General features: G+C 47.3%; 1 protein-coding gene across 3 annotated transcripts in view; it reads left to right on the forward strand.

Annotated features, from left to right (window-relative positions):
* The first annotated feature begins 5,124 nt into the window (after positions 1-5,124).
* The window catches only part of enkur (enkurin, TRPC channel interacting protein), a 32,497-nt gene continuing 11,775 nt past the window's right edge, over positions 5,125-25,846 (forward strand). Inside the window, exons 1-4 of one of the 3 annotated variants that reach the window (XM_085987748.1) lie at positions 5,125-5,293; positions 9,775-9,860; positions 10,555-10,700; positions 13,492-13,712. In XM_085987748.1, coding sequence (XP_085843874.1) covers positions 10,622-10,700; positions 13,492-13,712 — 300 coding nt within the window. In that variant the 5' untranslated portion in view covers positions 5,125-5,293; positions 9,775-9,860; positions 10,555-10,621. Of the gene's footprint in view, positions 5,294-7,631; positions 7,764-9,774; positions 9,861-10,554; positions 10,701-13,491; positions 13,713-25,846 lie in introns of all 3 variants that reach the window. The other 2 variants (XM_085987747.1, XM_085987746.1) reach the window with 2 other exon arrangements.

Raw genomic sequence — 25,846 nt, forward strand, 5'->3', positions numbered from 1 at the left:
TGGTGATCTCATATAGATTTTCTTTAAATTTTGAAATTTTACTTGTGAGATCAGGTGAATTTAGTGCTGTGATGAATTTATCTCCACTGTCTGGGGCCCATCTGTATGTCTGGTTTATTTTATGTAGCTTAATGGGTTCCTTTTTTGTGTCTGTAGTTTGGGCAGAAAGTTTAAGGTACACATTTATTTGGTTATGGTCTGAGAGGGGGGATTGCTGCCTGACAGTGAATGCGTTGATATCGCAGGGGTCCAGGTCAGTGATTGTATAATCCACCACACTAGACCCAAGAGTTGTGGAATATGTGAGTCTCCCTAAGGAGTCCCCTCTGAACCTACCGTTAACTATGTACAGGCCTAAGGCTCGGCAGAGTTGCACTACCTCCCTACCGCTTTTATTTATTACACAATCGAGGTTGTTTCGGTTTGCGATGGCTGGTGTGACATATAGAGGGGTCTGGCCAAACACATGGTTGTTGCCCTGTGGGTCTATGAAGTCAGGTTCACATCCTGTCCTTGCATTTAGGTCCCCACATAGTAGCACCTTTCCTTGGGCCTGGAAATGGCTGATTTCCATGTGGAGAGTGTCAAATATCTCCTCTTCAAAATATGGCGATTCTATTGGAGGTATGTAGATCGCACATAAGTAAACATCGTTTTTTGCTATTCCTATATTTTTATCTAATTTTAGCCATACGTGTGATTTTCCCTGTTTTATCGGTGAGATGTGTTTGTTCAGTTCTCCTTTATACCACACCAGGATTCCCCCGGAGGTTCTGCCCTTGCGTGTCTTAGTGTTCTTTACTGAGGGCACAATGATTTCATGGTACATTGGAGGACAGTGGGTCGGCATGTCCTTTTGGCACCATGTTTCTGTTAACACAATTATATCAATGTCTTTTATAGCTTTTAGGAATTCAGGGTCTGTACTCTTCATCCCAAAAGTTGAGGAGCGGAGGCCCTGGATATTCCAGCAGCTTATGTGGAAAGAACGCATTTATATAGTTCAATAAAACGAAATAAAATGGACCTATTTTGTGGGATGCGTGTGGGAACACTATTTTCTATAATGCTAAATGATGATTTAGTATAAATTTCATGAGGCATGCACATATATCTATCTAATAATAGTAATAATACTGATAAGATAACAATAATGATAATGATAAATAACAATATTAATAATTTCTCCGGCTCTCTCTCTGTATCTCACTCTCTCTATCACTCTCTATTACTCTCTCTATCTCAGTCTCCATTACTCTCACTCTATCTCACTCTCTATTACTGTCTCTATCTCACTCTCTCTATCTCACTCTCTGTTACTCACTCTATCTCACTCTCTATTACTCACTCTATCTCACTCTCTATTACTCTCTCTATCTCACTCTCTATTACTCTCTCTATCTCACTCTCTCTCTCTATCACTCTCTATTACTCTCTGTATCTCACTCTCTCTCTCTATCACTCTCTATTACTCTCTCTATCTCAGTCTCCATTACTCTCACTCTATCTCACTCTCTATTACTCTCTCTATCTCACTCTCTCTATCTCACTCTCTATTACTCACTCTATCTCACTCTCTATTACTCTCTCTATCTCACTTTCTATTACTCACTCTATCTCACTCTCTATTACTCTCTCTATCTCACTCTGTATTACTCACTCTATCTCACTCTCTATTACTCTCTCTATCTCACTCTCTATTACTCTCTCTATCTCACTCTCCATTACTCTCTCTATCTCACTCTCTCTATCACTCTCTATTACTCTCTCTATCTCACTCTCTATTACTCACTCTATCTCACTCTCTATTACTCTCTCTATCTCACTCTCTATTACTCTCTCTATCTCACTCTCTCTCTCTATCACTCTATTACTCTCTCTATCTCACTCTCCATTACTCTCTCTATCTCACTCTCTCTATCACTCTCTATTACTCTCTCTATCTCACTCTATTACTCACTCTATCTCACTCTCTATTACTCACTCTATCTCACTCTCTATTACTCTCTCTATCTCACTCTCTATTACTCTCTCTATCTCACTCTCTCTCTCTATCACTCTATTACTCTCTCTATCTCACTCTCCATTACTCTCTCTATCTCACACTCTATCTCACTATTACTCTCTCTCTCCCCCTCTCTATCACTCTCACTCTCTATTACTCTCTCTATCTCACTCTCTCTCTATCACTCTCTATTACTCTCTCTATCTCACTCTCTCTATCTCACTCTCCATTACTCTATCTCACTCTCTATTACTCTCTCTATCTCACTCTCTCTCTCTATCACTCTCTATTACTCTCTCTATCTCACTCTCCATTACTCTCTCTATCTGTCTCTATTACTCTCTATCTCACTCTCTATTACTCTCTCTATCTCACTCTCTCTATCACTCTCTATTACTCTATCTCACTCTCTCTCTGTCACTCTCTATTACTCTCTCTATCTCCATCTCCATTACTCTCTCTCTATCTCACTCTCTATTACTCTCTCTATCTCACTCTCTATTACTCTCTCTATCTCACTCTCTATTACTCTCTCTATCTCACTCTCTCTATCTCACTCTCTATTACTCTATCTCACTCTCTATTACTCTATCTCACTCTCTATTACTCACTCTATCTCAGTCTCTATTACTCTCTCTATCTCACTCTCTATTACTCACTTTATCTCAGTCTCTATCTCACTCTCTATTACTCTCTCTATCTCAGTCTCTATTACTCTCTCTAGCTCACTCTCTCTATCTCACTCTCCATTACTCTATCTCACTCTCTCTATCACTCTCTATTACTCACTCTATCTCACTCTCTATTACTCACTCTATCTCACTCTCTATTACTCTCTCTATCTCACTCTCCATTACTCTATCTCACTCTCTCTATCTCACTCTCCATTACTCTCTCTATCTCACGCTCTCTCTATCACTCTGTTACTCTCTCTATCTCACTCTCTATTACTCACTCTATCTCACTCTCTATTACTCACTCTATCCAACTCTCTGTTACTCTCTCTATCTCTATCTCTCTCTATCACTCTATTACTCTCTCTATCTCACTCTCTATTACTCACTCTATCTCACTCTCTATTACTCTCTCTATCTCACTCTGTATTACTCTCTCTATCTCAGTCTCTCTCTATCACTCTCTATTACTCTCTCTATCTCACTCTCTATTACTCTCTCTATCTCACTCTCTATTACTCTATCTCTCTCTATTACTCACTCTATCTCACTCTCTATTACTCTATCTCGCTCTCTATTACTATCTCTATCTCAGGCTCTCTCTCTATCACTCTCTATTACTCTCTCTATCTCACTCTCTATTACTCACTCTATCTCAGTCTTTATTACTCTCTCTATCACTCTCTATTACTCTCTCTATCTCACTCTCTATTACTCTCTCTATCTCACTCTCTATTACTCTATCTCTCTCTATTACTCACTCTATCTCAGGCTCTCTATCACTCTCTCTATCTCACTCTCTATTACTCTCTCTATCTCGCTCTCTATTACTCTCTCTATCTCAGTCTCTCTATTCAATTCAATTCAAATTGCTCTATTGGCATGACAAGATACATTTTATGTTGCCAAAGCACAGAAAAACATGTATGATTGAACACCTAAATGCAGATCTAGACATACATAAATATACACACATATAATATACATATGATCTTTTCTTAGATTTAATGGTCACTGGTCTCTATCTCACTCTCTATTACTCTCTCTATCTCACTCTCTATTACTCTCTCTATCTCACTCTCTCTATCTCACTCTATTACTCTCTCTATCTCACTCTCTATTACTCTCAATTCAATTCAAATCACTTTATTGGCATGATACGGTACATCTTATGTTGCCAAATCATCAAAAAACATTTATGGTTGAACACATAAACGCAGATCTATTCATACAGTGTATAAACAGATATATCCCTGAGTGTATAAATATACATTCGTATAATTTGCATTTACTCTTTTCTTAGGTTTACTGGTTGTCCCTCTGTTTATGGCAAGCTGTAACATAGTGTGCCGCTAAGGTTACACAGTTTCTCTGTTCCCCTAGTAGGTATGGGAGTTTTTGGTCGTCATTCAAATTTCTGAATTCAGGGCATATTTGTGTGAATTTTTGGTAGAAATTCTCCCTGATGCCCTGATATTTTCCACAAGCTGTGAGGAAGTGCATCTCTGTCTCCACCACTCCCTGACTGCAGTGAGAGCATATCCTGTCCTCTCTTGGCAGCCGGGTCTGTCTGTGTCTGCCTTTTTCGATCGCCAGGCTATGTTCACTAAGTCTGTACCTTGTCAAGGTTGTTCTCAGTTTGCTATCCTTTACCATTTACTCTCTTTACCTTTACTTTTACCTTTACTCTCTCTATCTCACTCTCTATTACTCTCTCTATCTCACTATTACTCTCACTCTCTATTACTCTCTCTATCTCACTCTATCTCACTCTATTACTCTCTATCACACTCTCTATTACTCTCTATCTCTCTCTATTACTCTCTATCTCACTCTATCTCACTCTCTATTACTCTCTCTATCTCACTCTCTATTACTCTCACTCTCTATTACTCTCTCTATCTCACTCTATCTCACTCTATTACTCTCTATCACACTCTCTATTACTCTCTATCTCTCTCTATTACTCTCTATCTCACTCTCTATTACTCTATCTCACTCTCTATTACTCTCTATCTCACTCTCTATTACTCACTCTATCTCACTCTATTACTCTCTATCTTACTCTCTATTACTCTCTATCTCTCTCTATTACTCTCTCTATCTCACTCTCTATTACTCTATCTCACTCTCTATTACTCTCTATCTCACTCTCTATTACTCTCTCTATCTCACTCTCTATTACTCTCTCTATCTCACTCTATCTCACTCTATTACTCTCTATCTCACTCTCTATTACTCTCTATCTCTATTACTCTCTCTATCTCACTCTCTATTACTCTATCTCACTCTCTATCTCACTCTCTATTACTCTCTCTATCTCACTCTCCATTACTCTCTCTATCTACCTGCTACGCTCGCGCGGGGCCTCATTTTGGAAACGCCCCTTCAATAGTTTGACCAATCACAGGCCCCGTGAAAGCGGGGCGGAAGTGACGTTCCGTGGAACCAGCTTGTTGTTGGTAACGGTCGCCACGGTAACGCAGTCTGTCTGGGTCTTTCATTCCAATGTTTGCAAGCATTTTCCCTGAGCCGCGATGGACGAAGAGTCCCCAGCCGAGTGTATCTACAACCTGCTCCCCCACCCGGAGCCGCCACTTCGCCGCCCGCTCAAGTGAGTGTCTGGCGGGCCCCAGGTCACCGGGAGCCGCTCACCTCTCCCAGGATTGGGTGAGAGGGAGGGAAGGAGAGAATGGAGAAGAGAGAGAGCGAATGAGTGGTGAAGGGGAGAGGGAAGGAGAGTGAGTGGACAGGGAGGGAATGAGAGACAGGGTGATTGGAGGGTAGGGCAGAGAAGGGAGGAGAAAGAGAGAAGGTTAAGGGGAGAGGAAGGAGAGAGTTTTAAAAACTTTAATCTGGGGATGTGGGCTTCTCTGGCAAAGCAAGTGTTTATTGCCCATCCCTAGTTGGCCTTGAAAAGGTGGTGGGGTGACTGCCTTCATGAACTGCTGCACTCCATGTGGTGAAGGTACTCCTACAGTGCTGTTGGGTAGGGAGATCCTTCATTGGTACTGGGACAAAATCCCGGAACAGCAATATATGTTCAAGTCAAGATGGTGTGTGATTTGGAAGTGATGGTGTACCCATACACCTGCTGCCCTTATGCTTCCAGGTTTTGCGAGGTGCTGTCGAAGATGCCTCGATGAGTTCCTGCAGTGCATCCTGTAGATAGTACACAATGCGCCGGTGGTGGTGGGAGTGAATGTTTAATGGGCTGCCGATCAAGCGGATTGCTTTGTCCTGGATGGTGTTGAGCTTCTTGAATGTTGTTGGAGCGGTACCCACCCAGGCAAGTGGAGAGTATTCCAGCACATTTCTGACTTGTATCTTGTAGGTAGTGAACAGACATTGGGGAGTCAGGAGGTGAGTCACTTGGCATGGAATACCCAGCTTGGACTGCTCTAGTAGCCACAGCATTTATGTGGCTGGTCCAATTGAGATTTCTGGCCAATGGCTACCACCAGGATGTTGATGGTTGTGGATTTGCCCATGGTAATGCCATTGAATGTCAAGGCGAGGTAGTTACACTCTCTCTTGTTGGAGATGACCATTGCCTAGCACTTGTGGCACGAATGTTACTTGCCACTTATCAGCCCAAGCTTGCAAGTTGTCCAGGTCTTGCTGCATGTATACTTCATTATCTGAGGAATTGCGAATGGAGTTGAACACTGTGCAATCATCAGAGAACAACCTCACTTCTGACCTTATGATGGAGGGACGGTCATTGATGAAGCAGCTGAAAATAATTGGCCTAGGACACTGTCCTGAGGAACTCCTGCAGCGATATCCTGGGGCTGTGATGATCGGCCTCCAACAGCCACCATCTTCCTTTGTGCTAGGTATGACTCTAGCCACTGGAGAGTTCCCCCCCAAATGCCCCTTTAAAACTCAGTTTTACTAGGGCTCCTTGGTGTCACACTCAGTCAAATGCTGCCTCGATATCATGGGCAATCACTCTCACCTCTGGAATTCAGGTCAATGTGTGCCACTTCTGGATGCCCAGTTTTGACCTGCCAGTTCAGTATCCCACTTAGCACAGTGATAGTGCCACACAACATGATGGAGGGTGTCCTCAGTGTGAAGACCGGACTTGGTCTCCACAAGGACTGTGCAGTGATCACTCCTACCAATACTGTCCAGGACAGATGCATCTGTGACAGGTAGATTGGTGAGGAGAAGGTCACATAGGTTATTACCTCATGTTGGCTCTCTCACCACCTGCCACAAGCCCAGTCTGGCAGCCATGCCTTTCAGGACTCTGCCAGCTTGGTCAGTGGTGGTACTACCGAACCACTCTTACTGATAGACATTGTAGTCCCCCACCCAGAGTGTATTCTATGCCCTTGCTACCCTCATTGCTTCCCCCAAGTGGTGTTCAATATGGAGGACTACTGATTCATGGGCTGAGGGAAGGCTGCAGGTGGCAATTAGCAGGAAGTTTCCGCCCCCATGTCATGTGACTTCATTGGGGTCTGGAGTCAATGTTGAGGACTCCCAGGAATACTCCCAGGAATGCTCCCAGCTGACTGTATATACTGCTATGCCCCTACCTTTGGTGGGTCTGTCCTGCCAGTTGGACAAGATATACCCAGGGATGGTGATGGAGGATTCTGGGACGTTGGGGTGAGGGTATAATTCTGTAAGTTTGATTATGTCAGACTGTTGTTTGACTAGCCTGCGCGACAGCTCTCCCAACTTTAGCCCAAGCCCCAAAATATTAGGGAGAGTGGGTGAGTGGAGGAGAGGGGAGAGAGCGTGAGTTGAGTGGAAGGGGGAGAGCGGAGGAGAGAAAAGGAGGGAGAGGGAAGGCGAAAATGCGTAAGGGGAGGGTTGGGAAGGAGGGGAGAGGGAAGGAGAGAGACCGAGAGAGAATGAGTGGAGGGCGATGTCTACATTGGTAGCCTTGAATGAACCCAAAATATAAAACTTAAATGCAGTTGTAACCTTGACAGCCCCTGAGTCTGGATATGTTGGAGCCCTGAGAGACAACACTATCATCTGTGTGCTTTCAATTCATACCTCTGCTGCACGGTACTTGCTCACCATAGCCACTGAATGGCATCAGTCCTAATGGCATCAGTGAGGTAAATGAAGCATTCTGCACAAATCTTGCTTGGCATCCCTTGTGCATTGAAGCCTCTGCAGGCACTGCTTCTCTAACCAATAGAGGTTTGTGCACCTCTATCTGTAAATGCTGGTATGTGGCTTCTGCAAGGTGGATGCAGAGTGTCTCTGGTGCAGCCTGACCTGCCTGGCATCCATCCTTTGGACATCCGATTCCTCCAGAAAGCATGAATATAGAAACATAGAAAGATAGGAGCAGGAGTAGGCCATTCGGCCCCTCGAGCCTGCTCCGCCATTCGATGAGATCATGGCTGATCATCCAAACTCAGTACCCCGTAGCTGCCTTCTCCCCATATCCCTTGATACCTTTAGCTCTAAGAAATATATCTAACTCCTTCTTGAATATATTTAAAGACTTGGCCTCAACCGCCTTCTGTGGTAGAGAATTCCACAGGTTCACCACTCTCTGGGTGAAGAAATTCTTCCTCATCTCTGTCCTAAATGGCTTACCCCTTATCCTTAGACTATGACCCCTGGTTCTGGACTCTCCGACCATTGGGAACATTCTACCTGCATCTAGTTTGTCCAGACCTGTCAGAATTTTATAAGTTTCGATGAGATCCCCTCTCATTCTTCTAAACTCCAGCGAGTGTAAGCCCAATCGACCCAATCTCTCCTCATACGTCATTCCTGCCATCCCAGGGATCAGCCTTGTGAATCTTCGCTGAACTCCTTCCATGGCAAGAACATCCTTCCTCAGATAAGGTGACCAAAACTGCACACACTACTCAAGATGTGGTCTCACCAAAGCCCTGTACAACTGCAGCAGGACATCCTTGCTCCTGTACTCAAACCCTTTTGCTATGAAGGCCAACATACCATTTGCCTTCTTCGCCTGCTGCACCTGCATGCTTACCTTCAGCGACTGGTGCACAAGGACACCCAGGTCTCGTTGCACTTCCCCTTCTCCCAATCTATTGCCATTCAGATAATAGTCTGCCTTCCTGTTTTTGACACCAAAGTGGATAACCTCGCATTTATCCACGTTATATTGCATCTGCCACGCTTCTGCCCAATCACCCAACCTGTCCAAATCATCCTGGAGTTTCTCGGTATCCTCCTCGCAGCACACATGCCCACCCAGCTTTGTGTCGTCTGCAAATTTGGAGATATTACATCTAGTTCCCTTATCTAGATCATTAATGTATATTGTGAATAGCTGGGGCCCAAGGACCGATCCCTGCGGTACCCCACTAGTCACTGCCTGCCACTCGGAAAAAGACCCGTTAATTCCTACTCTTTGCTTTCTGTCCGCCAACCAGTTCTCTATCCAAGTCAATACCTTGCCCCCAATCCCATGTGCCTTAACTTTACACGCTAATCTCTTATGCTGGACCTTATCGAAAGCCTTTTGAAAGTCCAAATACACCACATCTACTGGTTCTCCCTTATCTATTTTCCCAGTTACATCCTCAAAAAATTCCAGTAGATTAGTCAAGCACGATTTACCTTTTGTAAATCCATGTTGACTTTGTCCGATCCTGTCACTGTTTTCCAAGTGCTCAGCTATTACATCCTTTATAATGGACTCTAGCATTTTCCCCACTACCAATGTCAGGCTTACCGGTCTGTAATTCCCCGCTTTCTCTCTACCACCCTTTTTGAATAGTGGGGTACTCTTTTGTTTGGACCCAAAAAAAAACAATTGGACTGTAAATAAACAAAAGTTCAACTAAAACTTAACACATCAAATTAAAATTTGGTTTTCCGGGTTGATAATGCACTCCAGTCCCCGCGGCGCCCACCGGTCACGGAAATACTCAGCGCGCTTGAATAGTGGGGTAACATTTGCTACCCTCCAATCCGTGGGTACAGTTCCAGATTCCAGCGAATTTTGGAAGATGATCAGCAATGCATCTACTATTTCTAGGGCCACTTCCTTAAGTACCTTAGGATGTAGATTATCAGGCCCTGGGGATTTATCGGCCTTCAATCCCATCAATTTCCCCAACACCAATTTCCCCAATATAGGGAGATTCTTACGAGGAAATCCTGTTGCAGTTGTTGGAGGGAAAAAAGACTGCAACAGAACAATTGGCACAAAGGCTTCTAAATACGTAAGTGACAGCAGCAAAAGATAGAAAATGCAAGAAAGACGGTTTAGAAATGGCTTGACAATTTGTAAAACAATCTTCTTACTGGGATTGCAATGAATTTCTGTATAAAGTAGACTAATAGAAGGTACAATTCAAATACAGGAAACTTTGTGCTATCCGGAGGTGAGCTATCCGGCAATCTGGAGCCACCGGCAAAAATCAGCAGCCGTTTTTTATTCTTTTTGTTTGTTTTTTTTGCTTTGTTTGAACAGTCAAGCTGTGCAAGGTCTGTAGCTATAGCAACAGCTTCAGCTACAGAGCTTTAGGGCCACACCCGAGTGTTTAGAAGCTGTTGCTAAGCAACAGTGTTTGTTGTCAAATACAGAGATAAGAATCTCCGTATCTCTCAACATTAACTCTGGAGAGTACAGCAGTTTTGATAACTCTGGAGAGTACGGCAGTTTTGAGGCAACGGCAGCAGCTCGGTCCCGTGGGTGCCGGATAGCACAAAGTTTCCTGTAACTATTCTCTGCACTGCAACATTCTATTTTATAGTTTCAAGAACCATGTATTAGAATTAATAGTTGTGCTACCTATCAACTGGTTTTTACTTTTTAAAATAAAATAAATGTTGCTTATGCCAAAACAACAGCTAGCTACTTTGTTCATGTGAAAGTGCTCAGAAATATTTAGAAAGTTTTTGATTTTTTTTCAGGTATCATTCAGTGCAACGGAAAATTGTACAGCAAGACTGGGATAATAAGAAATCTTCATACAAAACAATGGGTTTACCCAAAGTCGAGCCACCTTGCCCAAACAAACATTTGTTGAAGCATTCCAAGGAACAAAAACTACCAGAACGTAAGCCTCTGTAAAATATTGCAAAATATTTTATAACTTGCAATATCTAACTGTATAAACTAAAATAAATATTTTATTAGTGTCTGTGTGATATTCAACACATACTTTTACATACTTCAGTTTCCTTTTAAAAGGTTCAACTCACTTTGAAGTGGAGGGTCGTTTCATTTTCACCCTTGCTGTACTGAAAGTTGGGGATGATTCCAGAAGCTAACCCACAGCACGTGATTTTTCACACATTAATTTTAATGGTTGGACGATCACCGGTCTGTATGCCTATAATGCACTCCTTGTTGGGGGTGTACGAGTGTGGAATCAGCCCTAGGCTACAGTGTTGGCTGAGTTGGGCATTTTTTATTCATTCACGGGATGTGGGCTTCGCTGGCAAGGCCAGCATTTATTGCCCATCCCTAGTGGCAGTTCTCAGTCAACACTCTGGTGCCTTGCTGAAGTGGTTAGTCTTCATTAAATAGCCTAGACTGAGTGGGGGTAACTTTCAGTTTTGGTGGGGCTAGAAAACTGGCAGTATTGCATAAGCCATCCCTTGTACGCCCAAGCCGGTTTGCCTTTCCATGTGTTGATAGACTATTTAGCCATGCAGGGCATCACAATAGAGTCTGATCCTATCCACGCGACATTTAGATTCTGGAGTCGGGAGGAGAGAGGGAAACTAGAGAATGCAGCTTGGGCAGTAGAGGGAAAACTGGGGATGATGGGGAGAGAAGGAGACTGGGGAATGGGGGCCAGGGAGGGGGAAGAAAGGGAGACAAGAATGGGGATCGAGGAAGAAAGGGAGAATTAAATGGGGGTCAGGGAGAGAGGGGGAATTGGTGCTAGGGAATGGTGGGGCTGGGGGGAGAGAAAAGGGGGATGTGGGGTCAGAGAGAGTTGGAATGGGCATCAGGGTTGGTAGAAAGAGTGGGAATGGGGGTCGGGTGAGTGGAACATAGGAACAGGAGTAGGCCATTTAGCCCCTCGAGCCTCTTCCACTATTCAATGAGATCATGGTTGATCTGCGAACTAACTCCATATACCTGCCTTTGAGAAAATGGGAATGGGGGTCAGGCGCATGGGGGTGGTGGGGGGTGTGGTCGACAGATGGAGAGAGAGGGAAAGGGGGTCAGGCGATGAGGGTCTGGAAGGGAGAGGGCGACTGGAGAATGAGATCAGGGCTGGTGACTCGAGAAGGAGTCTGGGGAATCGGGGGGTCGTGGGAGCGAGGAAGACTGTGAAATGGGGCTCGGTGGGGACAAGAGGGAGACTAGGGAATGGGGTCGGGGGACTAAAGGTCGCGAGGATTGGGGCTCATGGGGGGCGGTGGCGGGGGAGTGGAAGGCCAGAGAGAGGCAGACAGGGAAATAGGGTGGGCGTGGGAACCAACATTTTTTGCAGAACCGGGAGCAGCAGCCGTACCGTGGTGAGTGGGAGTGGCACCCAGAGAGGAGCAGCCAAAGTGAGTGAAATCTGCTGACTTTACTGTGGGTAAATAGATTGTTTCCACTGGTGGGTGAATGGGGAACAAGGAGACGAAGACTGAGGATTCTCACTGGAAGAACTAAGGGAGAAGGAAGGTTTTTGCACTGAGGGCTATTAGACCACAAGATGCTTCAGCACAATTAGCTATTGAGGTAGAGACATCATGTAAAAGGGGATGGGATAAATATTTGAAAAGGAGGAATATAAAAGGATCTGGAGGGGAGTGGGGTTACAGGAGAGAGAGTTAGCACCGCGGGCCGAATGGCCTCGTCCTGTGCTGTAATTTCTATTATTCTATGACAACTCTCCTTTATTGAGTCTGAGGCCAGGGAGTGGTTTAGACATGTTGGTGCTGAGTTTAGGATGATGTGCCCTGTGAAAAGAGCTACAAACAGCGTGCCAGCTGCCCTTTATGCAATCTCTCAGTTTGGTTCAGGTCGGTCTGTGCCAGCCGGTTTTGATATATGACTGAGATTCCCAGTTCAGAGTTGTTACCTTCACACAGCTGAGTCCAAACCAGAGTCCAAGGAGATAGGGCGAGAGATCAGGCCTGTTAAAAATGGCATTGACTGAGGAGCCTTGTGCAGTGCAGGAGGATTCTGACTGTAGTTACAGGATGAATATCAGCAGATTATAGCATTACTACTAGTTACAGGTAGAATATTGGGGCATTACACCTATTACTACCAACTACATATAAACTATCGGTTAGTTATTCTATTACTGTTGGTTATGAGGGGAATCTGAGTGTTACCAGCATTAGCTATTGGTGCAATTTCAGTGAGTTACAATTACTTACTTGTGGAATCAAAGTTCCTCCACACTTCTGCTTTTTACTGGGTTTTATTCCCTCTACTCCAGGGGTGCAGGGACCAATTGTAGTGACCCAACTGCTGCTGCAGCTGAGATCAGCTAACTTAGCTTAGACTGGGACCTTCACATTGCTTAGTGTTACATCAGGCAGTGCCTCTACTTGTCAGAGGGCCAACTCAGTGCTCCCGATGGAGCGGTGCTTGTAGGTCTGGTACCATGGGAAATTGCGAGTGCACAGCCCGTGATTTCCGTACATTAATTTTAATGGATCAAAAATCACAGGCTGTGTGCTCACGTTGTGATCCCTATTGATAGTGTAGAACTGCAGAATCGGTCTGTAGGTGCCATGGGTAGCTGGGTTGTGTCTGTTCTCAGTCAGTCAGTGGATTAGGAGGAAACCATCATATCTGGGTCTCATTCTGGGTCTTCACTGAACAGTGATGGTCGCAGAGGAATCTGCAGCCTAGATCATCTCAAGAACTCAATATGTTTCATTCCACAGGAAAACCTTACAAAGTCCCTGTAGATGGAATAAAATCCTCTATCCCGTCTGAGAAGCCAATAATGGGACTCCACACTAAGAAAAACTTTGTTCAAGCCAATATAGTTGACGTTAAGATGTCAGTGCCCAAGAAACCTGTGCCCATCTATGTCGATACCAGAAGAGGAAATAAAAACTTATTGGAACCATCAGGGCTTCTTCCGACACTCCTGTACAGAAAGGTAGATACCAGTATTTGTGTGTTAATGGAGTGGAATAAATGTTTGCTGTTTTTCTATGAAGATTAACCTTTCATATCAACTTTCAAATCCTTCACCAGATATAAAGGAAACTTTATACGTGTTTGTCATGCACCAAACATTTTCAGTCCCTTAAAAGAAAATAGTCTTTCTTCCAACTATTCAAGTATCCCATTCATCTGAACATAAGAAATAGGAGCAGGAGTAGGCCATTTGCCCCTTCGAGCCTGTTCCACCATTCAATAAGATCATGGCTGATCTTCTACCTTGTGGTAAACCACTGTTTGTATTCCACTGTGTACATGCCTGTACATGCCTCGGCTGACTCCTCCCACGAGTCCAGGTATAAAGGTGACTGCTCCACAGTCCCTCTGTATTCTGGACCGGTCGACCACTCGAGGCACACCTTCATTCTCTTGTTAATAAAAGCCTGTTAGTTACTCGCTTAATCTCAGTCTTTTGAGTTATTGATAGCGCATCAATTTTATTAACAAGATTTTTATAATGGAGAAGATCCTCACACCAGCATGCCTGGACTTAGATCATCGGGAGGCGGACTCATCCACCAAGTTTACTCACTGGCTTAGGTGTTTTGAAAAATTCCTGATCGTCTCCGCTGCCACGGTCAAATCGGACGAGGACAAACTGGATGTCCTGACCTCCAAAGTGAACCACCGAGTGTACTCGGTCATCCAGGACGCGACCTCGTACGCGGATGCTATCAAGCTCCTCAAGGACCAGTACACGCGCCCAGTGAACGAGGTGTACGCTAGGCACCTCCTGGGGAGTCGTAAACAACAACCTGGGGAATCGACCGAGGAATACCTTCAGGCACTGTCTGTGCTTGGCCGGGCCTGTGGTTGTAAGGATGTAAAGGCCGCCGTGTACACAGAGGAACTTATCCGGGACGCTTTTGTAGCGGGCCACAGGTCCAATTACACCCGACAGCGACTGTTGGAGCAGAGTGACCTCGATCTCAACAAGGCCTCTGAACTCGCACTATCATTGGACGCAGCCTACCGGGGCATGGATGCCTACTCCTCTGCACCGTGGATGCCGTGGGGAACGACAGCCTGGGACACGGTAGGACCGTCTCATAGCGCCGTGCCACCCCAGCCACATCCCAGCAACGGCCCAACTACCGCAGCAGTGTCCCAAGGCCAGACAGCAGTGCCCCAAGGCCAGAAATGCTACTTCTGTGGCCAGGCCAAACACCCCAGAGCGCGCTGCCCGGCGAAAAATGCGATCTGCTCGGGCTGCGGGAAGAAGGGACACTACGCCAGCGTCTGCAGAGCCAAAGCCACCCCGAACCCCAGCAGCGCCGCGTGTGGGCCGTGCGGGCCGCCATCTTGGGCCTCCCCAGCCATGTGCGAACCACCGGAACAGCAGCCATTTTGGACACCTCCAGCCACATGGGGATTATGGACGCCGCCATCTTGGACGACAGCCGGGACACAACAGGCCCCCAACACCGCCTCATCTGATACCCGCAGCGACACACCGACCCCTACGCTGGCCTCTGTTACGCTGGACCAAGCGAGACCACACCAACTGGCCCGGTCCACAATGGACATTAAGGTAAATGGTCACGAAACAATCTGCCTTTTTGACTCTGGGAGCACGGAGAGCTTCATCCAGCCCAACACGGTGCGGCGTTGCTCTCTCCCAGTCCTGCCTGCGCACCAGCGGATTTCTATGGCCTCCGAGTCCCAGTCGGCAGACATTGGCGGCTACTGCGTGGTGACACTCGTAGTAGACGGGACTGTGTACGATAATTTTAAACTTCTGGTCCTGCCCCACCTCTGCGCTGCCGTTCTACTGGGGTTAGATTTTCAGTGCCACCTTAAAAGTGTTACGATGGCGTACGGTGGACCCCTCCCCCCACTCACAGTCCGCAGCCAGCAGCTTCAAAATTGCCCGCCGCGCACCAGGTGCAACCTCTCCACACTCAGAGTCACCCCCCCCCCCCACTGTTTGCTAACCTCACCCCCGACTGTAAGCCCATCGCCACAAACAGCAGGCGATACAGTGCCGGGGACAGGGTTTTCATTAAAACCGAAGTGGAGCGGCTCCTGAAGGAGGGGATTATTGAGGGCAGCACCAGCCCCTGGCGAGCCCAGGTTGTGGTCGTTAAGACCGGCGAGAAGCAGCGCCTGGTCATCGACTACAGCCAGACAATAAATCGCTACACCCTGCTGGACGCTTACCCACTCCCCCGCATAGCTGATATGGTCAACCAGATCGCGCAGTACCGCGTCTTCTCGACCATTGACCTGAAATCAGCGTACCACCAGCTCCCTATCCGCCCTGAGGACCGCCAGTATACTGCCTTTGAGGCAAACGGCCGCCTCTATCACTTCCTTAGGGTTCCCTTTGGCGTCACCAACGGGGTCTCTGTCTTCCAAAGGGAGATGGACCGGATGGTCGATCAAAATGCGTTGCAGGCCACTTTCCCATATCTGGACAATGTGACCATCTGCGGCCATGACTTGCAGGACCATGACGCAAACCTCGAAAAATTCCTCTGCACCGCCAAACTCCTCAACCTGACGTATAACAAGGAGAAGTGCATATTCCGCACAACCCGCCTCGCCATCCTTGGCTGTGTTGTGGGACACGGAGTCATCGGTCCCGACCCCGACCGGATGCGTCCCCTTATGGAACTCCCACTGCCCCACTGCCTCAAGGCCCTGAAGAGGTGCCTAGGGTTTTTCTCCTATTACGCCCAGTGGGTCCCCTACTATGCGGACAAGGCCTGTCCACTGATCCAAGTCCACCTCCTTTCCCGTGATGGCAGAGGCCCGCTTAGCCTTCCACCGTATCAAGGAAGACATTGCCAAAGCCACCATGCACGCAGTGGACGAATCCATCCCCTTCCAGGTGGAAAGCGACGCGTCCGACTTTGCCCTGGCCGCTACCCTTAATCAGGCGGGGAGACCCGTGGCCTTCTTTTCACGAACCCTCCAGGGCCCGGAGACCAGACACTCCGCTGTTGAGAAGGAGGCCCAGGCTATTGTGGAGGCCGTGCGTCATTGGAGGCACTACCTGGCCGGAAAACGATTTACCCTGCTCACTGACCAGCGTTCAGTTGCTTTTATGTTTAACAACAAGCAGAGGGGCAAAATCAAAAACGACAAGATCTTGAGGTGGAGAATCGAACTTTCCACCTACAATTACGAGATCGTGTACCGACCCGGGAAGCTCAATGAACCCCCGGATGCTCTATCGCGTGGCACCTGCGCCAGCGCGCAGATCGATAGACTGCGGGCCCTCCACAATGACCTCTGCCACCCGGGGGTCACCAGGTTCTTCCACTTCATCAAGGCCCGCAACCTGCCTTACTCCATTGAGGAGGTCAGGACCATGACCAGGAACTGCCAAGTCTGCGCTGAGTGCAAACCGCACTTTTATAGACCAGACAGGGCTCACCTGATAAAAGCCACTCGCCCCTTCGAGCGCCTGAGCGTCGATTTTAAAGGGCCTCTCCCCTCCTCCGACCGCAATGTGTACTTCCTCAACATTATTGATGAGTACTCCCATTTCCCGTTCGCCATCCCCTGCCCGGACATGACCAGTGCCACGGTCATTAAATGTCTGAACGACCTCTTCACCCTGTTCGGTTTCCCCAGCTATATCCATAGCGACCGGGGCGCATCGTTTATGAGCGACGAACTCCGCCAGTACCTGCTCGCTAGGGGTATTGCCACAAGCAGGACCACCAGTTACAACCCCCGGGGGAACGGACAGGTGGAAAGAGAGAATGCGACAGTTTGGAAGGCCGCCCTGCTAGCCTTAAAGTCTAGGGGCCTTCCGACCTCCCGCTGGCAGGATGTGCTCCCCGATGCGCTCCACTCTATTCGGTCACTGCTCTGCACTGCCACTAACGCCACCCCTCATGAGAAAATGTTTGTCTTCCCAAGGAAGTCCACATCGGGGACATCGCTACCGCCATGGCTGACGTCCCCAGGGCCGGTCCTACTTAGAAGACACGTGAGGACCCATAAAACAGACCCCCTGGTCGAGAGGGTCGACCTCCTCCATGCCAACCCCCAGTATGCTTACATTGCGTACCCGGACGGGCGGGAGGACACAGTCTCCATACGAGACCTCGCACCCTCGGGGGCCGCAGTAACCCACAACCCACTACCACCCCCCCCCCCCCCACGATCCAATATCCAGCCCCAGTAGACGGCAGGCTTGGTCCCCGCGACCCGCTCGACACCCACGAGGACTACACACCAGTGCCCCAGCCTACGCGGGACTCGACGCCGGAAGCTTCACTACCCCTGCCGTCGCCACGTCGATCACAGCGGCAGACAAGACCTCCGGAGAGACTACAATACACTAACTTTTAATACACTTCACCCCGCCAGACTCATTTTTAAACAAGGAGTGAATGTGGTAAACCACTGTTTGTATTCCACTGTGTACATGCCTGTACATGCCTCGGCTGACTCCTCCCACGAGTCCAGGTATAAAGGTGACTGCTCCACAGTCCCTCTGTATTCTGGACCGGTCGACCACTCGAGGCACACCTTCATTCTCTTGTTAATAAAAGCCTGTTAGTTACTCGCTTAATCTCAGTCTTTTGAGTTATTGATAGTGCATCATACCTCAACTCCACTTTTCTGCACTATCCACATATCCCTTGATTCCCTCAATATCCAAAAATCTATCAATCTCTGTCTTGAATATATTCAATGACTGAACCTCCACAGCCCTCTGGGATAGAGAATTCCAAAGATTCACCACCCTCTGAGTGAAGAAATTTCTCCTCCTCTCAGTCCTAAATCACCAACGCCTTAATCTGAGATTGTGACCCCTGGTTCTAGACTCCCCAGACAGGGGAAACACCCTCCCTGCATCTACCCTGTCAAGCCCCATAAGAATTTTGTATGTTTCAATGAGATCACCTCTTATTCTTCTAAACTCTAGAGAATATAGGCCTAGGCTGCTCAATCTCTCCTCAGAGGACAATCCCCGCATCCCAGGAATCAGTCTGGTGGACTTGCGTTGCACTCCCTCTATGGCAAGTACATCCTTCCTTAGGTAAGGAGACCAAAACTACACAATATTCCTGGTGTGGTCTCACCAGAGCCTTATATAATTGCAGAAAGACGTCTTTACTTTTATACTCAAATCCTCTTGTAATAAAGGCCAACATACCATTTGCTTTCCTAATTGCTTGCTGTACCTGCATGTTAACTTTCAGTGATTCGTGTACAAGGCCACCCAGGTCCCTCTGAACACCAACATTTCCCAATCTCTCACCATTTAAAAAATACTCAGATTTTCTATTTTTCTACCAAAGTGGATAACTTCACATTTCTCCACATTATATTCCATTTGCCATGTTCGTGCCCACTCGCTTAGCTTGTCCATATCCCCTTGAAGCCTCTTTGCATCCTCCTCACAACTTACATTCCCACCCAGCTTTGTATCATCAGCAAACTTGGATATATTACATTTGGTCCCCTCATCCAAATCATTGATATAGATTGTGAATCGCTGAGGCCCAAGTACTGATCCACTAGTTACAGCCTGCCAACCCGAAAGTTATCTGTTTATTCCTACTCTGTTTTCTGTCCGTTAAACAATCCTCAATCTATGCTAGTATATTACCCCCAATCCCATGAGCCCTAATTTTGTTTAATAACCTCTTGTATGGCACCTTATCGAATGCCTTCTGAAAATCCAAATAGACCACATCCACTGGTTCCCCCTTATCTATTACAACCTCAAAAACAGATTTGTCAAACACGATTTCCCTTTCACAAATACGCGTTGACTCTGCCCAATCCTATTATTATTTTTCTAAGTGCCCTGTTACCACATCCTTAATAATAGATTCTAGCATTTTCCCTACTATTGATGTCAGGCTAACTGGTCTGTAGTTCCCCGTTTTCTCTCTCCCTCCTTTCTTAAAAGGTGGGCGTACATTTGCTACCTTCCAATCCGTAGGAACCGTTCTAGAATCTATGGAATTTTGGAAAATGACAACCAATGCATGCACTATCTCTATAGCCACCTCTTTCAAAATCCTAGGATGTAGGCCATCAGGTCCAAGGGATTTATCAGCTTTCAGTTCCATTAATTTCTCCAGTACTATTTTTTTACTAATTCTAATTTCTTTTGGTTCCTCATTCTCACTAGACACTTGGTTCTCCACTATTTCCGGGAAGTTTTTTGCATCTTCTTCCGTGAAAACAGACACTTAGGCTGCAACTTTAATTCTGGAGGCAGGATGGAGGGCAGGTCAGCTGGTTTCCAGGTTCTGGTCCCGCCCCCAGCTGCCTCTGCTCTGCAGACGTGATTATCCCTTGATTGGTCTTGATAAGCCCGCCCTGCGGGCTTACCAGCCAATTAACAGGAAGCAGGTCTGATGATGTCATTTGATAACACGTCATCTGCCGGTTTCCTTAAAGGGACCATGCACAATTTTATTTTGACAGTTGATCTGTCAGTGCTTGACAGCACTGAGGTGCAGCAAACACTGATAATCACTGCACAAAGGTGAACACTTGCACCCAAGCTCTCCAATCACTCCCTCCATATGCTTATGGCGTGAGTCACAGCACGCAGGGAGGTTCTCTTCCCTTCCAAGGGTGGAAGAGACCTCCCCAGGATACCAACTTACCTTGCACCTCCACCCAACCTTCTCTATCTACTTTATCACTTCCCCATCTCGCTAGCCACCCCTCACACTTACCCTCATCTTACTGCAAGCATACCAACTAACAACACATAAGGATAGGCACTTGAGAGGTTTAGCCAATGTCCATGTGAAGTTTCTGGTAATGTGTTGTCATACAGTGTAATATCTTTTTCCAAAAGTGCCCCTTATTGGACAGATCTGAACACACCTTGGGAAGTGTCTTACTGAGTTCCAGTGATTGTTCAGTCATAACTCCCCCCACCCCCCTCCCCACTATAGTGATGTGTGTGCATGGAATGGCTTGAACATTAAAGGGATGCTTCACGGTGCTGGTGTGGGATGGTGTCAACCTGGCGCATCATGTGGCAGCCAGGGTTTACAGTGTCAAGTGAAGTAAATCTGGCCATGGTGATGCCATCGCTGGCCTCCCGGACAGCAATTTTGTCAGGGGCTGATGCCCTGTGTCCAGTGCAGCATCAAGTGATGGCGGAGAAGGTTGGTGATGAGGTTGGTGATGTTGGTGTTGGGGCTGATCGTGGAAAGATTCGGAGGACCAAGGTCTGATTGTTTCATTGGCTCCGATGTTACTGGAATAGATGGCAGCTGCAGGTGAGATGACAGAAGCAAACTGTCACTGGTGAGAGAGTTTCTCCCAATGAGGTGGCACTGGACACACAGATAGATTTAAAAACTTGAAAGCTAAAGAAATCTCTAGATGTATTAAAAATGCAGTTACCAACATTTTCTTTGCTCTGAAACTCACCATCTGCAACATGGCATCATTGACACCACTTCTGCAGCTGTCATCTTTACACAAACATCAGAACAGACTTACAACACACCAGGTTGAGCTTGGCGTGTTCCCCAAACAGCGGGTATCCAGTGGGTTAGAATCTAAAATTACAGGTAAGCCTCAAAATCCTCTTAAATTGGCTCTTAACAAGCCATGCAAGTACCAGAATTGTCTCCCCCGCCGCTTGGTGTCAGGTCAGTTCTGCACTGACAGACCCGACACCTGGGAGACTCACATGGAGGCGGGTTGACAGTGGGTTTCCTACCCGGTCAATCTTTGCGATTTTGACAGCGGTCCCGCCTCCAAACCCACCCCCTCAGCGCAATTAAATTTGCAGTCAACGTATTTGTTTAATTTCTCTGCCATTTCCTTATTCCCCATTATAATTTCTCCTGTCTCAGCCTGTAAGGGACCCACATTTACTTTCACTTATCTTTTCCTTTTTACATTCCTGTAGTAGCTTTTACAATCTGTTTTTATGTCTCTCGCTAGTTTACTCTCAAATTCTATTTTCCCTTTCTTTATCAATTTCTTGGTCCTCCTTTGCTGAATTCTAAAATTCTCCCAATCCTCAAGCTTACTACTCTTTTTGGCAACATTATAAGCCTCTTCCTTTGATCTAACACTATCTTTAACTTCTGTTGTTAGCCACGGATGGACCACTTTTCCTGTGGGGTTTTTATTCCTTAACGGAATGTATATTTGGTGTAAATTATGTGTTAATTCTTTAAATGCTAGCCAATGCTTCTCTACCATCATACCTTTTAATGTAGTTTCCCAATCTACCTTAGCCAACTCGCCCCTCAGACCTACGTAATTTGCTTTGTTTAGATTTAAGACCCTAGTTTCGGATTTAACTTAATCACTGTCAAACTCAATATAAAATTCTATCCTATTATGGTCACTCTTCCCTAAAGGCCCCTTTACTACAAAGTTATTAATTAACCCTTTCTCGTTGCACAATACTGGACCTAAAATAGCCTGTTCCCTAGTTGGTTCCTCAACATACTGATCTAGAAAACTATCTTGCATACATTCCATTAATTCGACGTCCACTATTACTGCCAGTCTATATGTAGATTAAAGTCCCTCATGATTACTGTATTACCCTTGTTACATGCACCTCTAATTTCATGATTTATAATCTGCCCTACATTACAACTACTGTTTGGGGGCCTATAAACAACTCCCACCAATGTTTTCTGCCCCTTGCTGTTTCTTAGCTTCACCCAAACTGATTCTATTTCTTGATTTTCGGAGCTAAGATCCTTTCTTTCTACTGTCTTTATCCCATCCTTTATTATCAGGGCTACCCCTCCTCCTTTTCCATTTTACCTATCTCTTCTAAAAGTTAAGTATCCTGGAATATTTAGTTCCCAACCTTAGCCACATTGCAACCACGTCTCTGTAATGGCTATTAGATCAAACCTATTAATTTCTATCTGCGCTATTAATTCATCTATTTTGTCGTGAATGCTTCGCGCATTCAGATATAGTGGGGGGAAAAATTCAGTTGGTTTGCGCCTCCCGTTAGCGCCTTAAGAGGGCGCTAATGGGGCGCAAAGCAACTAGCGCCCGGGCGCGGCGATGTCTGCGCCGTTCGCAAAATTGAGCAGACATTTTGCGGCGGCACTAAACAATACCGCCCCGATCTCCTGCGCCCGCAGATCTTGACATCAGTCGAGCATGCAATGCCCTTGTGGTGCCCCGGACCAGATATTGAGTGGCGACCCCCTCCTTTCCGCCTGGCGCAAGCAACGACTGGTAGACTGGAACATTTCCCAATCGGTTTTGGGCTGGTGGGGTGCTATTTAAAGGCGGCCTCTTCCTGGCTTTTTCTGTGGTAGACATTTTTGCACCACTCATTCTGACAGAGAGAGAGAGAGAGAGATTCTGAGAGAGAGAAGGAGAGACTTCTGTGAAGTAGTTTTGGCTACTGAGCATCACTTTGCAGGTACTTTTGGATTTGACCTTCATTACTTTGATTTCCAAGAAACTATGGGGGCTGCACTGATTCGGGGCACCGTCCTGCGCCTGCAAAATCGGAGGCAACAGAGACGCAGAGAGAATGGCAATCATGGCCAGACGGAGGAGGGCCAACAGGCCTCTGTTCAGGAGACCTTACCTTCCCAGGGTATTTCGCCAACAGTTCTCCTACATTAATTTGTCTGAGGAGCAGTGTTTGCGAAGGCTGCGCTTCAGCAAGGAGGTAGTCACTGAGCTCTGCCACCTGCTGCAGCCAGATCTGCAGCCTCAACTGAGGAGCAGGACGTCTCTGTCGGTGGCAGTGAAGGTCACAGTGGCTTTGAACTTTCATGCCACCGGCTCATTTCAAGCAGCTACTGGGGACATCGCCAATATCTCCCAGTTCACGGTCCATTGCTGCATCCGTCAGGTCACAAATGACCTCTATAAAAGGAGATGCCAGTACATCTCTTTCCCGATGACCCGGGCCAAACAGCATGAACGCGCATTGGACTTTGCAAGGATAGCGGCCTTCCCCATGGTACAGGGCGCCATTGACTGCACGCATGTGGCATTGCAGAGGATTTCCGCACCGTAAGATGTTCCACTCCTTAAACGTCCAGTTGGTCTGTGACCACAGACAGCTGATACTCGCTGTCAATGCCCGCTATCCTGGCAGCAGCCACGACGCTTTCATCCTGCGCCAGACTGCTGTGCCAGAACTTTTCCAGGCATCGCATCAGCCAAGTGGTTGGCCCCTCGGGGACAAGGGTTATCCACTGTGCACCTGGCTGATGACACTGCTGTGTAACCCCAACACCCCTGCTGAGCTGCGATACAACGAGAGCCATCTCACCACCAGGAACATTGTTGAGCAGACGATCGGCCTGCTCAAGCAACGGTTCCGCTGTCTGGACCACTCAGGAGGAGCCCTGCAGTACTCGCCTGAGCGAGTCTCCCTCTTCATAGTTGTGTGCTGCATGCTGCATAATCTGGCAATCCTCAGGACCCAGCCAATGCCACCAGGCCTTGGAGCACCACCAGAGGAGGAGGAAGAAAAGGGGGAGGATGATCATCAGCAGCACCAAGGCGGGAGGGAGGCCCACAATGTTGAAACTGCAAGGGCCGTCCGTCAATGGCTGATAGCAAGCTGCTTCTAGGCCCCAACTGAGGAAATGGCTTCTGCCATGGAGAGCAACATGAATGATTCCAAAGACCAAACGTACATTTTGAATACAAAAACTTATTTATTTTACAAAATCTGTGTGTGTCATTTCTTCATGACAAACTAATAGAAACAAGCACAAAAAATCATTCATTAACATAACTGGTTCTCACAACCTGGAGATAATGTCCAAACCACTAAACAAAAGTTTGAACACGAACCTCGGCCTTTAATAAAAAATTGACCAACATTTCGTCACACCTCCTACTTTTTGCCCTTCGAGGGTGATCTCTTTCCCTTGCGCACTTTCCCCCTTCCCACCCTACTGCTCCTCCGTAATGGGGCCCCAGTGGCTGCAGCGAGGCTGGTGGAAGGCTGCTGATGGTCAGAACCTGAGACTGCAGATGCCCTTGAAGGACAGCCTCGACCAGCTCTGGGCCTGGAGGGCCCGGCTGCAGACTGCACCAACTCTGCATGGGCGGCAGCAGTCTGGGCTACAGGCGGTGGCAAGTGCAATGGGGAAGTGACAGTGGTGGCAGCAGGAATGCTGTCATCTTGAGAGAGGATAGCAACTCCCTGCTCGACCGACACACTGGCACTCCCACGGGGCAGCACATCAGCATCCGGAGCAATCTACTGGAGCACAGATTGCTGGCCTGCTGCGGCACGGAGAGCCCCGGGGAAATGTGTCTGAACCAGCGACAATGGCAGCAGTCAGTGCTTGCGTGGCCTCAATCTGAGTTTGCATGAGAGCAGTCTGAGATGGGATCACGGCAGCCAGTGACTGAATTGCAGCACTAAACTTTAGCGTGGCATCCACCTGTAGCTACAGCGAAGTGATCCACACTCCTTGCCAGTGCATCAGTGCATTCGGGCATCCTTCCCACTGCACCCATGAGCTGAGTGTGCATGTCCACCGCCTGGGTGTTCATTTCAGCGATGAGTCACTCCTCCTCTGCGTCCAGTGCAGCAGGACTCGCTGGCCTACTCTCCCTCCGGGGAGAAGGCCCCCGAGCTTCCCTACCCCCATCACGTAGCTGCAGCCCACTGGGTCCTGGAGCTTCACCCTCATCAGACCCTTCCCCCCTGCTCCCCTCCAGGGAAAACGTGTTCCCAGTGTGGGCATGGGCTTCCTCGGGAGAGGGTGGTGCTGATGCTCCGGCTTCCTCTTCCTCCTCGCCTGCAGCTTCACTCCCACTGGCAGCTTGAGAGCCCACCTCCTCAGCTGGTGAATCACCATCTGAAAGCAGGGAGGTACAAGAGTGGCTTTAGCGTGAGGACAGGGGGGCAGTAAGGGAGGAAGGAGTGCAGCGATTTAATAAGTTAGATTGAAAGTGTCAAAGGCTGGTGTTGTGAGGGACAAATGAAATGAGAGAGGAGAAAAAGGTGATGACCTTACCATTGCTGTCCAGAACGGGGTCGGCCTCTCTAGGGGCGACAGGACCGATCACCTGGCTTGCCACAATCCTGTGGACATGCGCCTCAAGATCGCTGAGGGGTTGCAGCTGAGGCCGCCCTCCACCAGTCCATTGCTGCTG

Source organism: Somniosus microcephalus, chromosome 5, assembly GCF_052327205.1.
Source record: "Somniosus microcephalus isolate GS21.2 chromosome 5, FLI_Smic_1.0, whole genome shotgun sequence".
Classification (NCBI taxonomy): domain Eukaryota; kingdom Metazoa; phylum Chordata; class Chondrichthyes; order Squaliformes; family Somniosidae; genus Somniosus; species Somniosus microcephalus.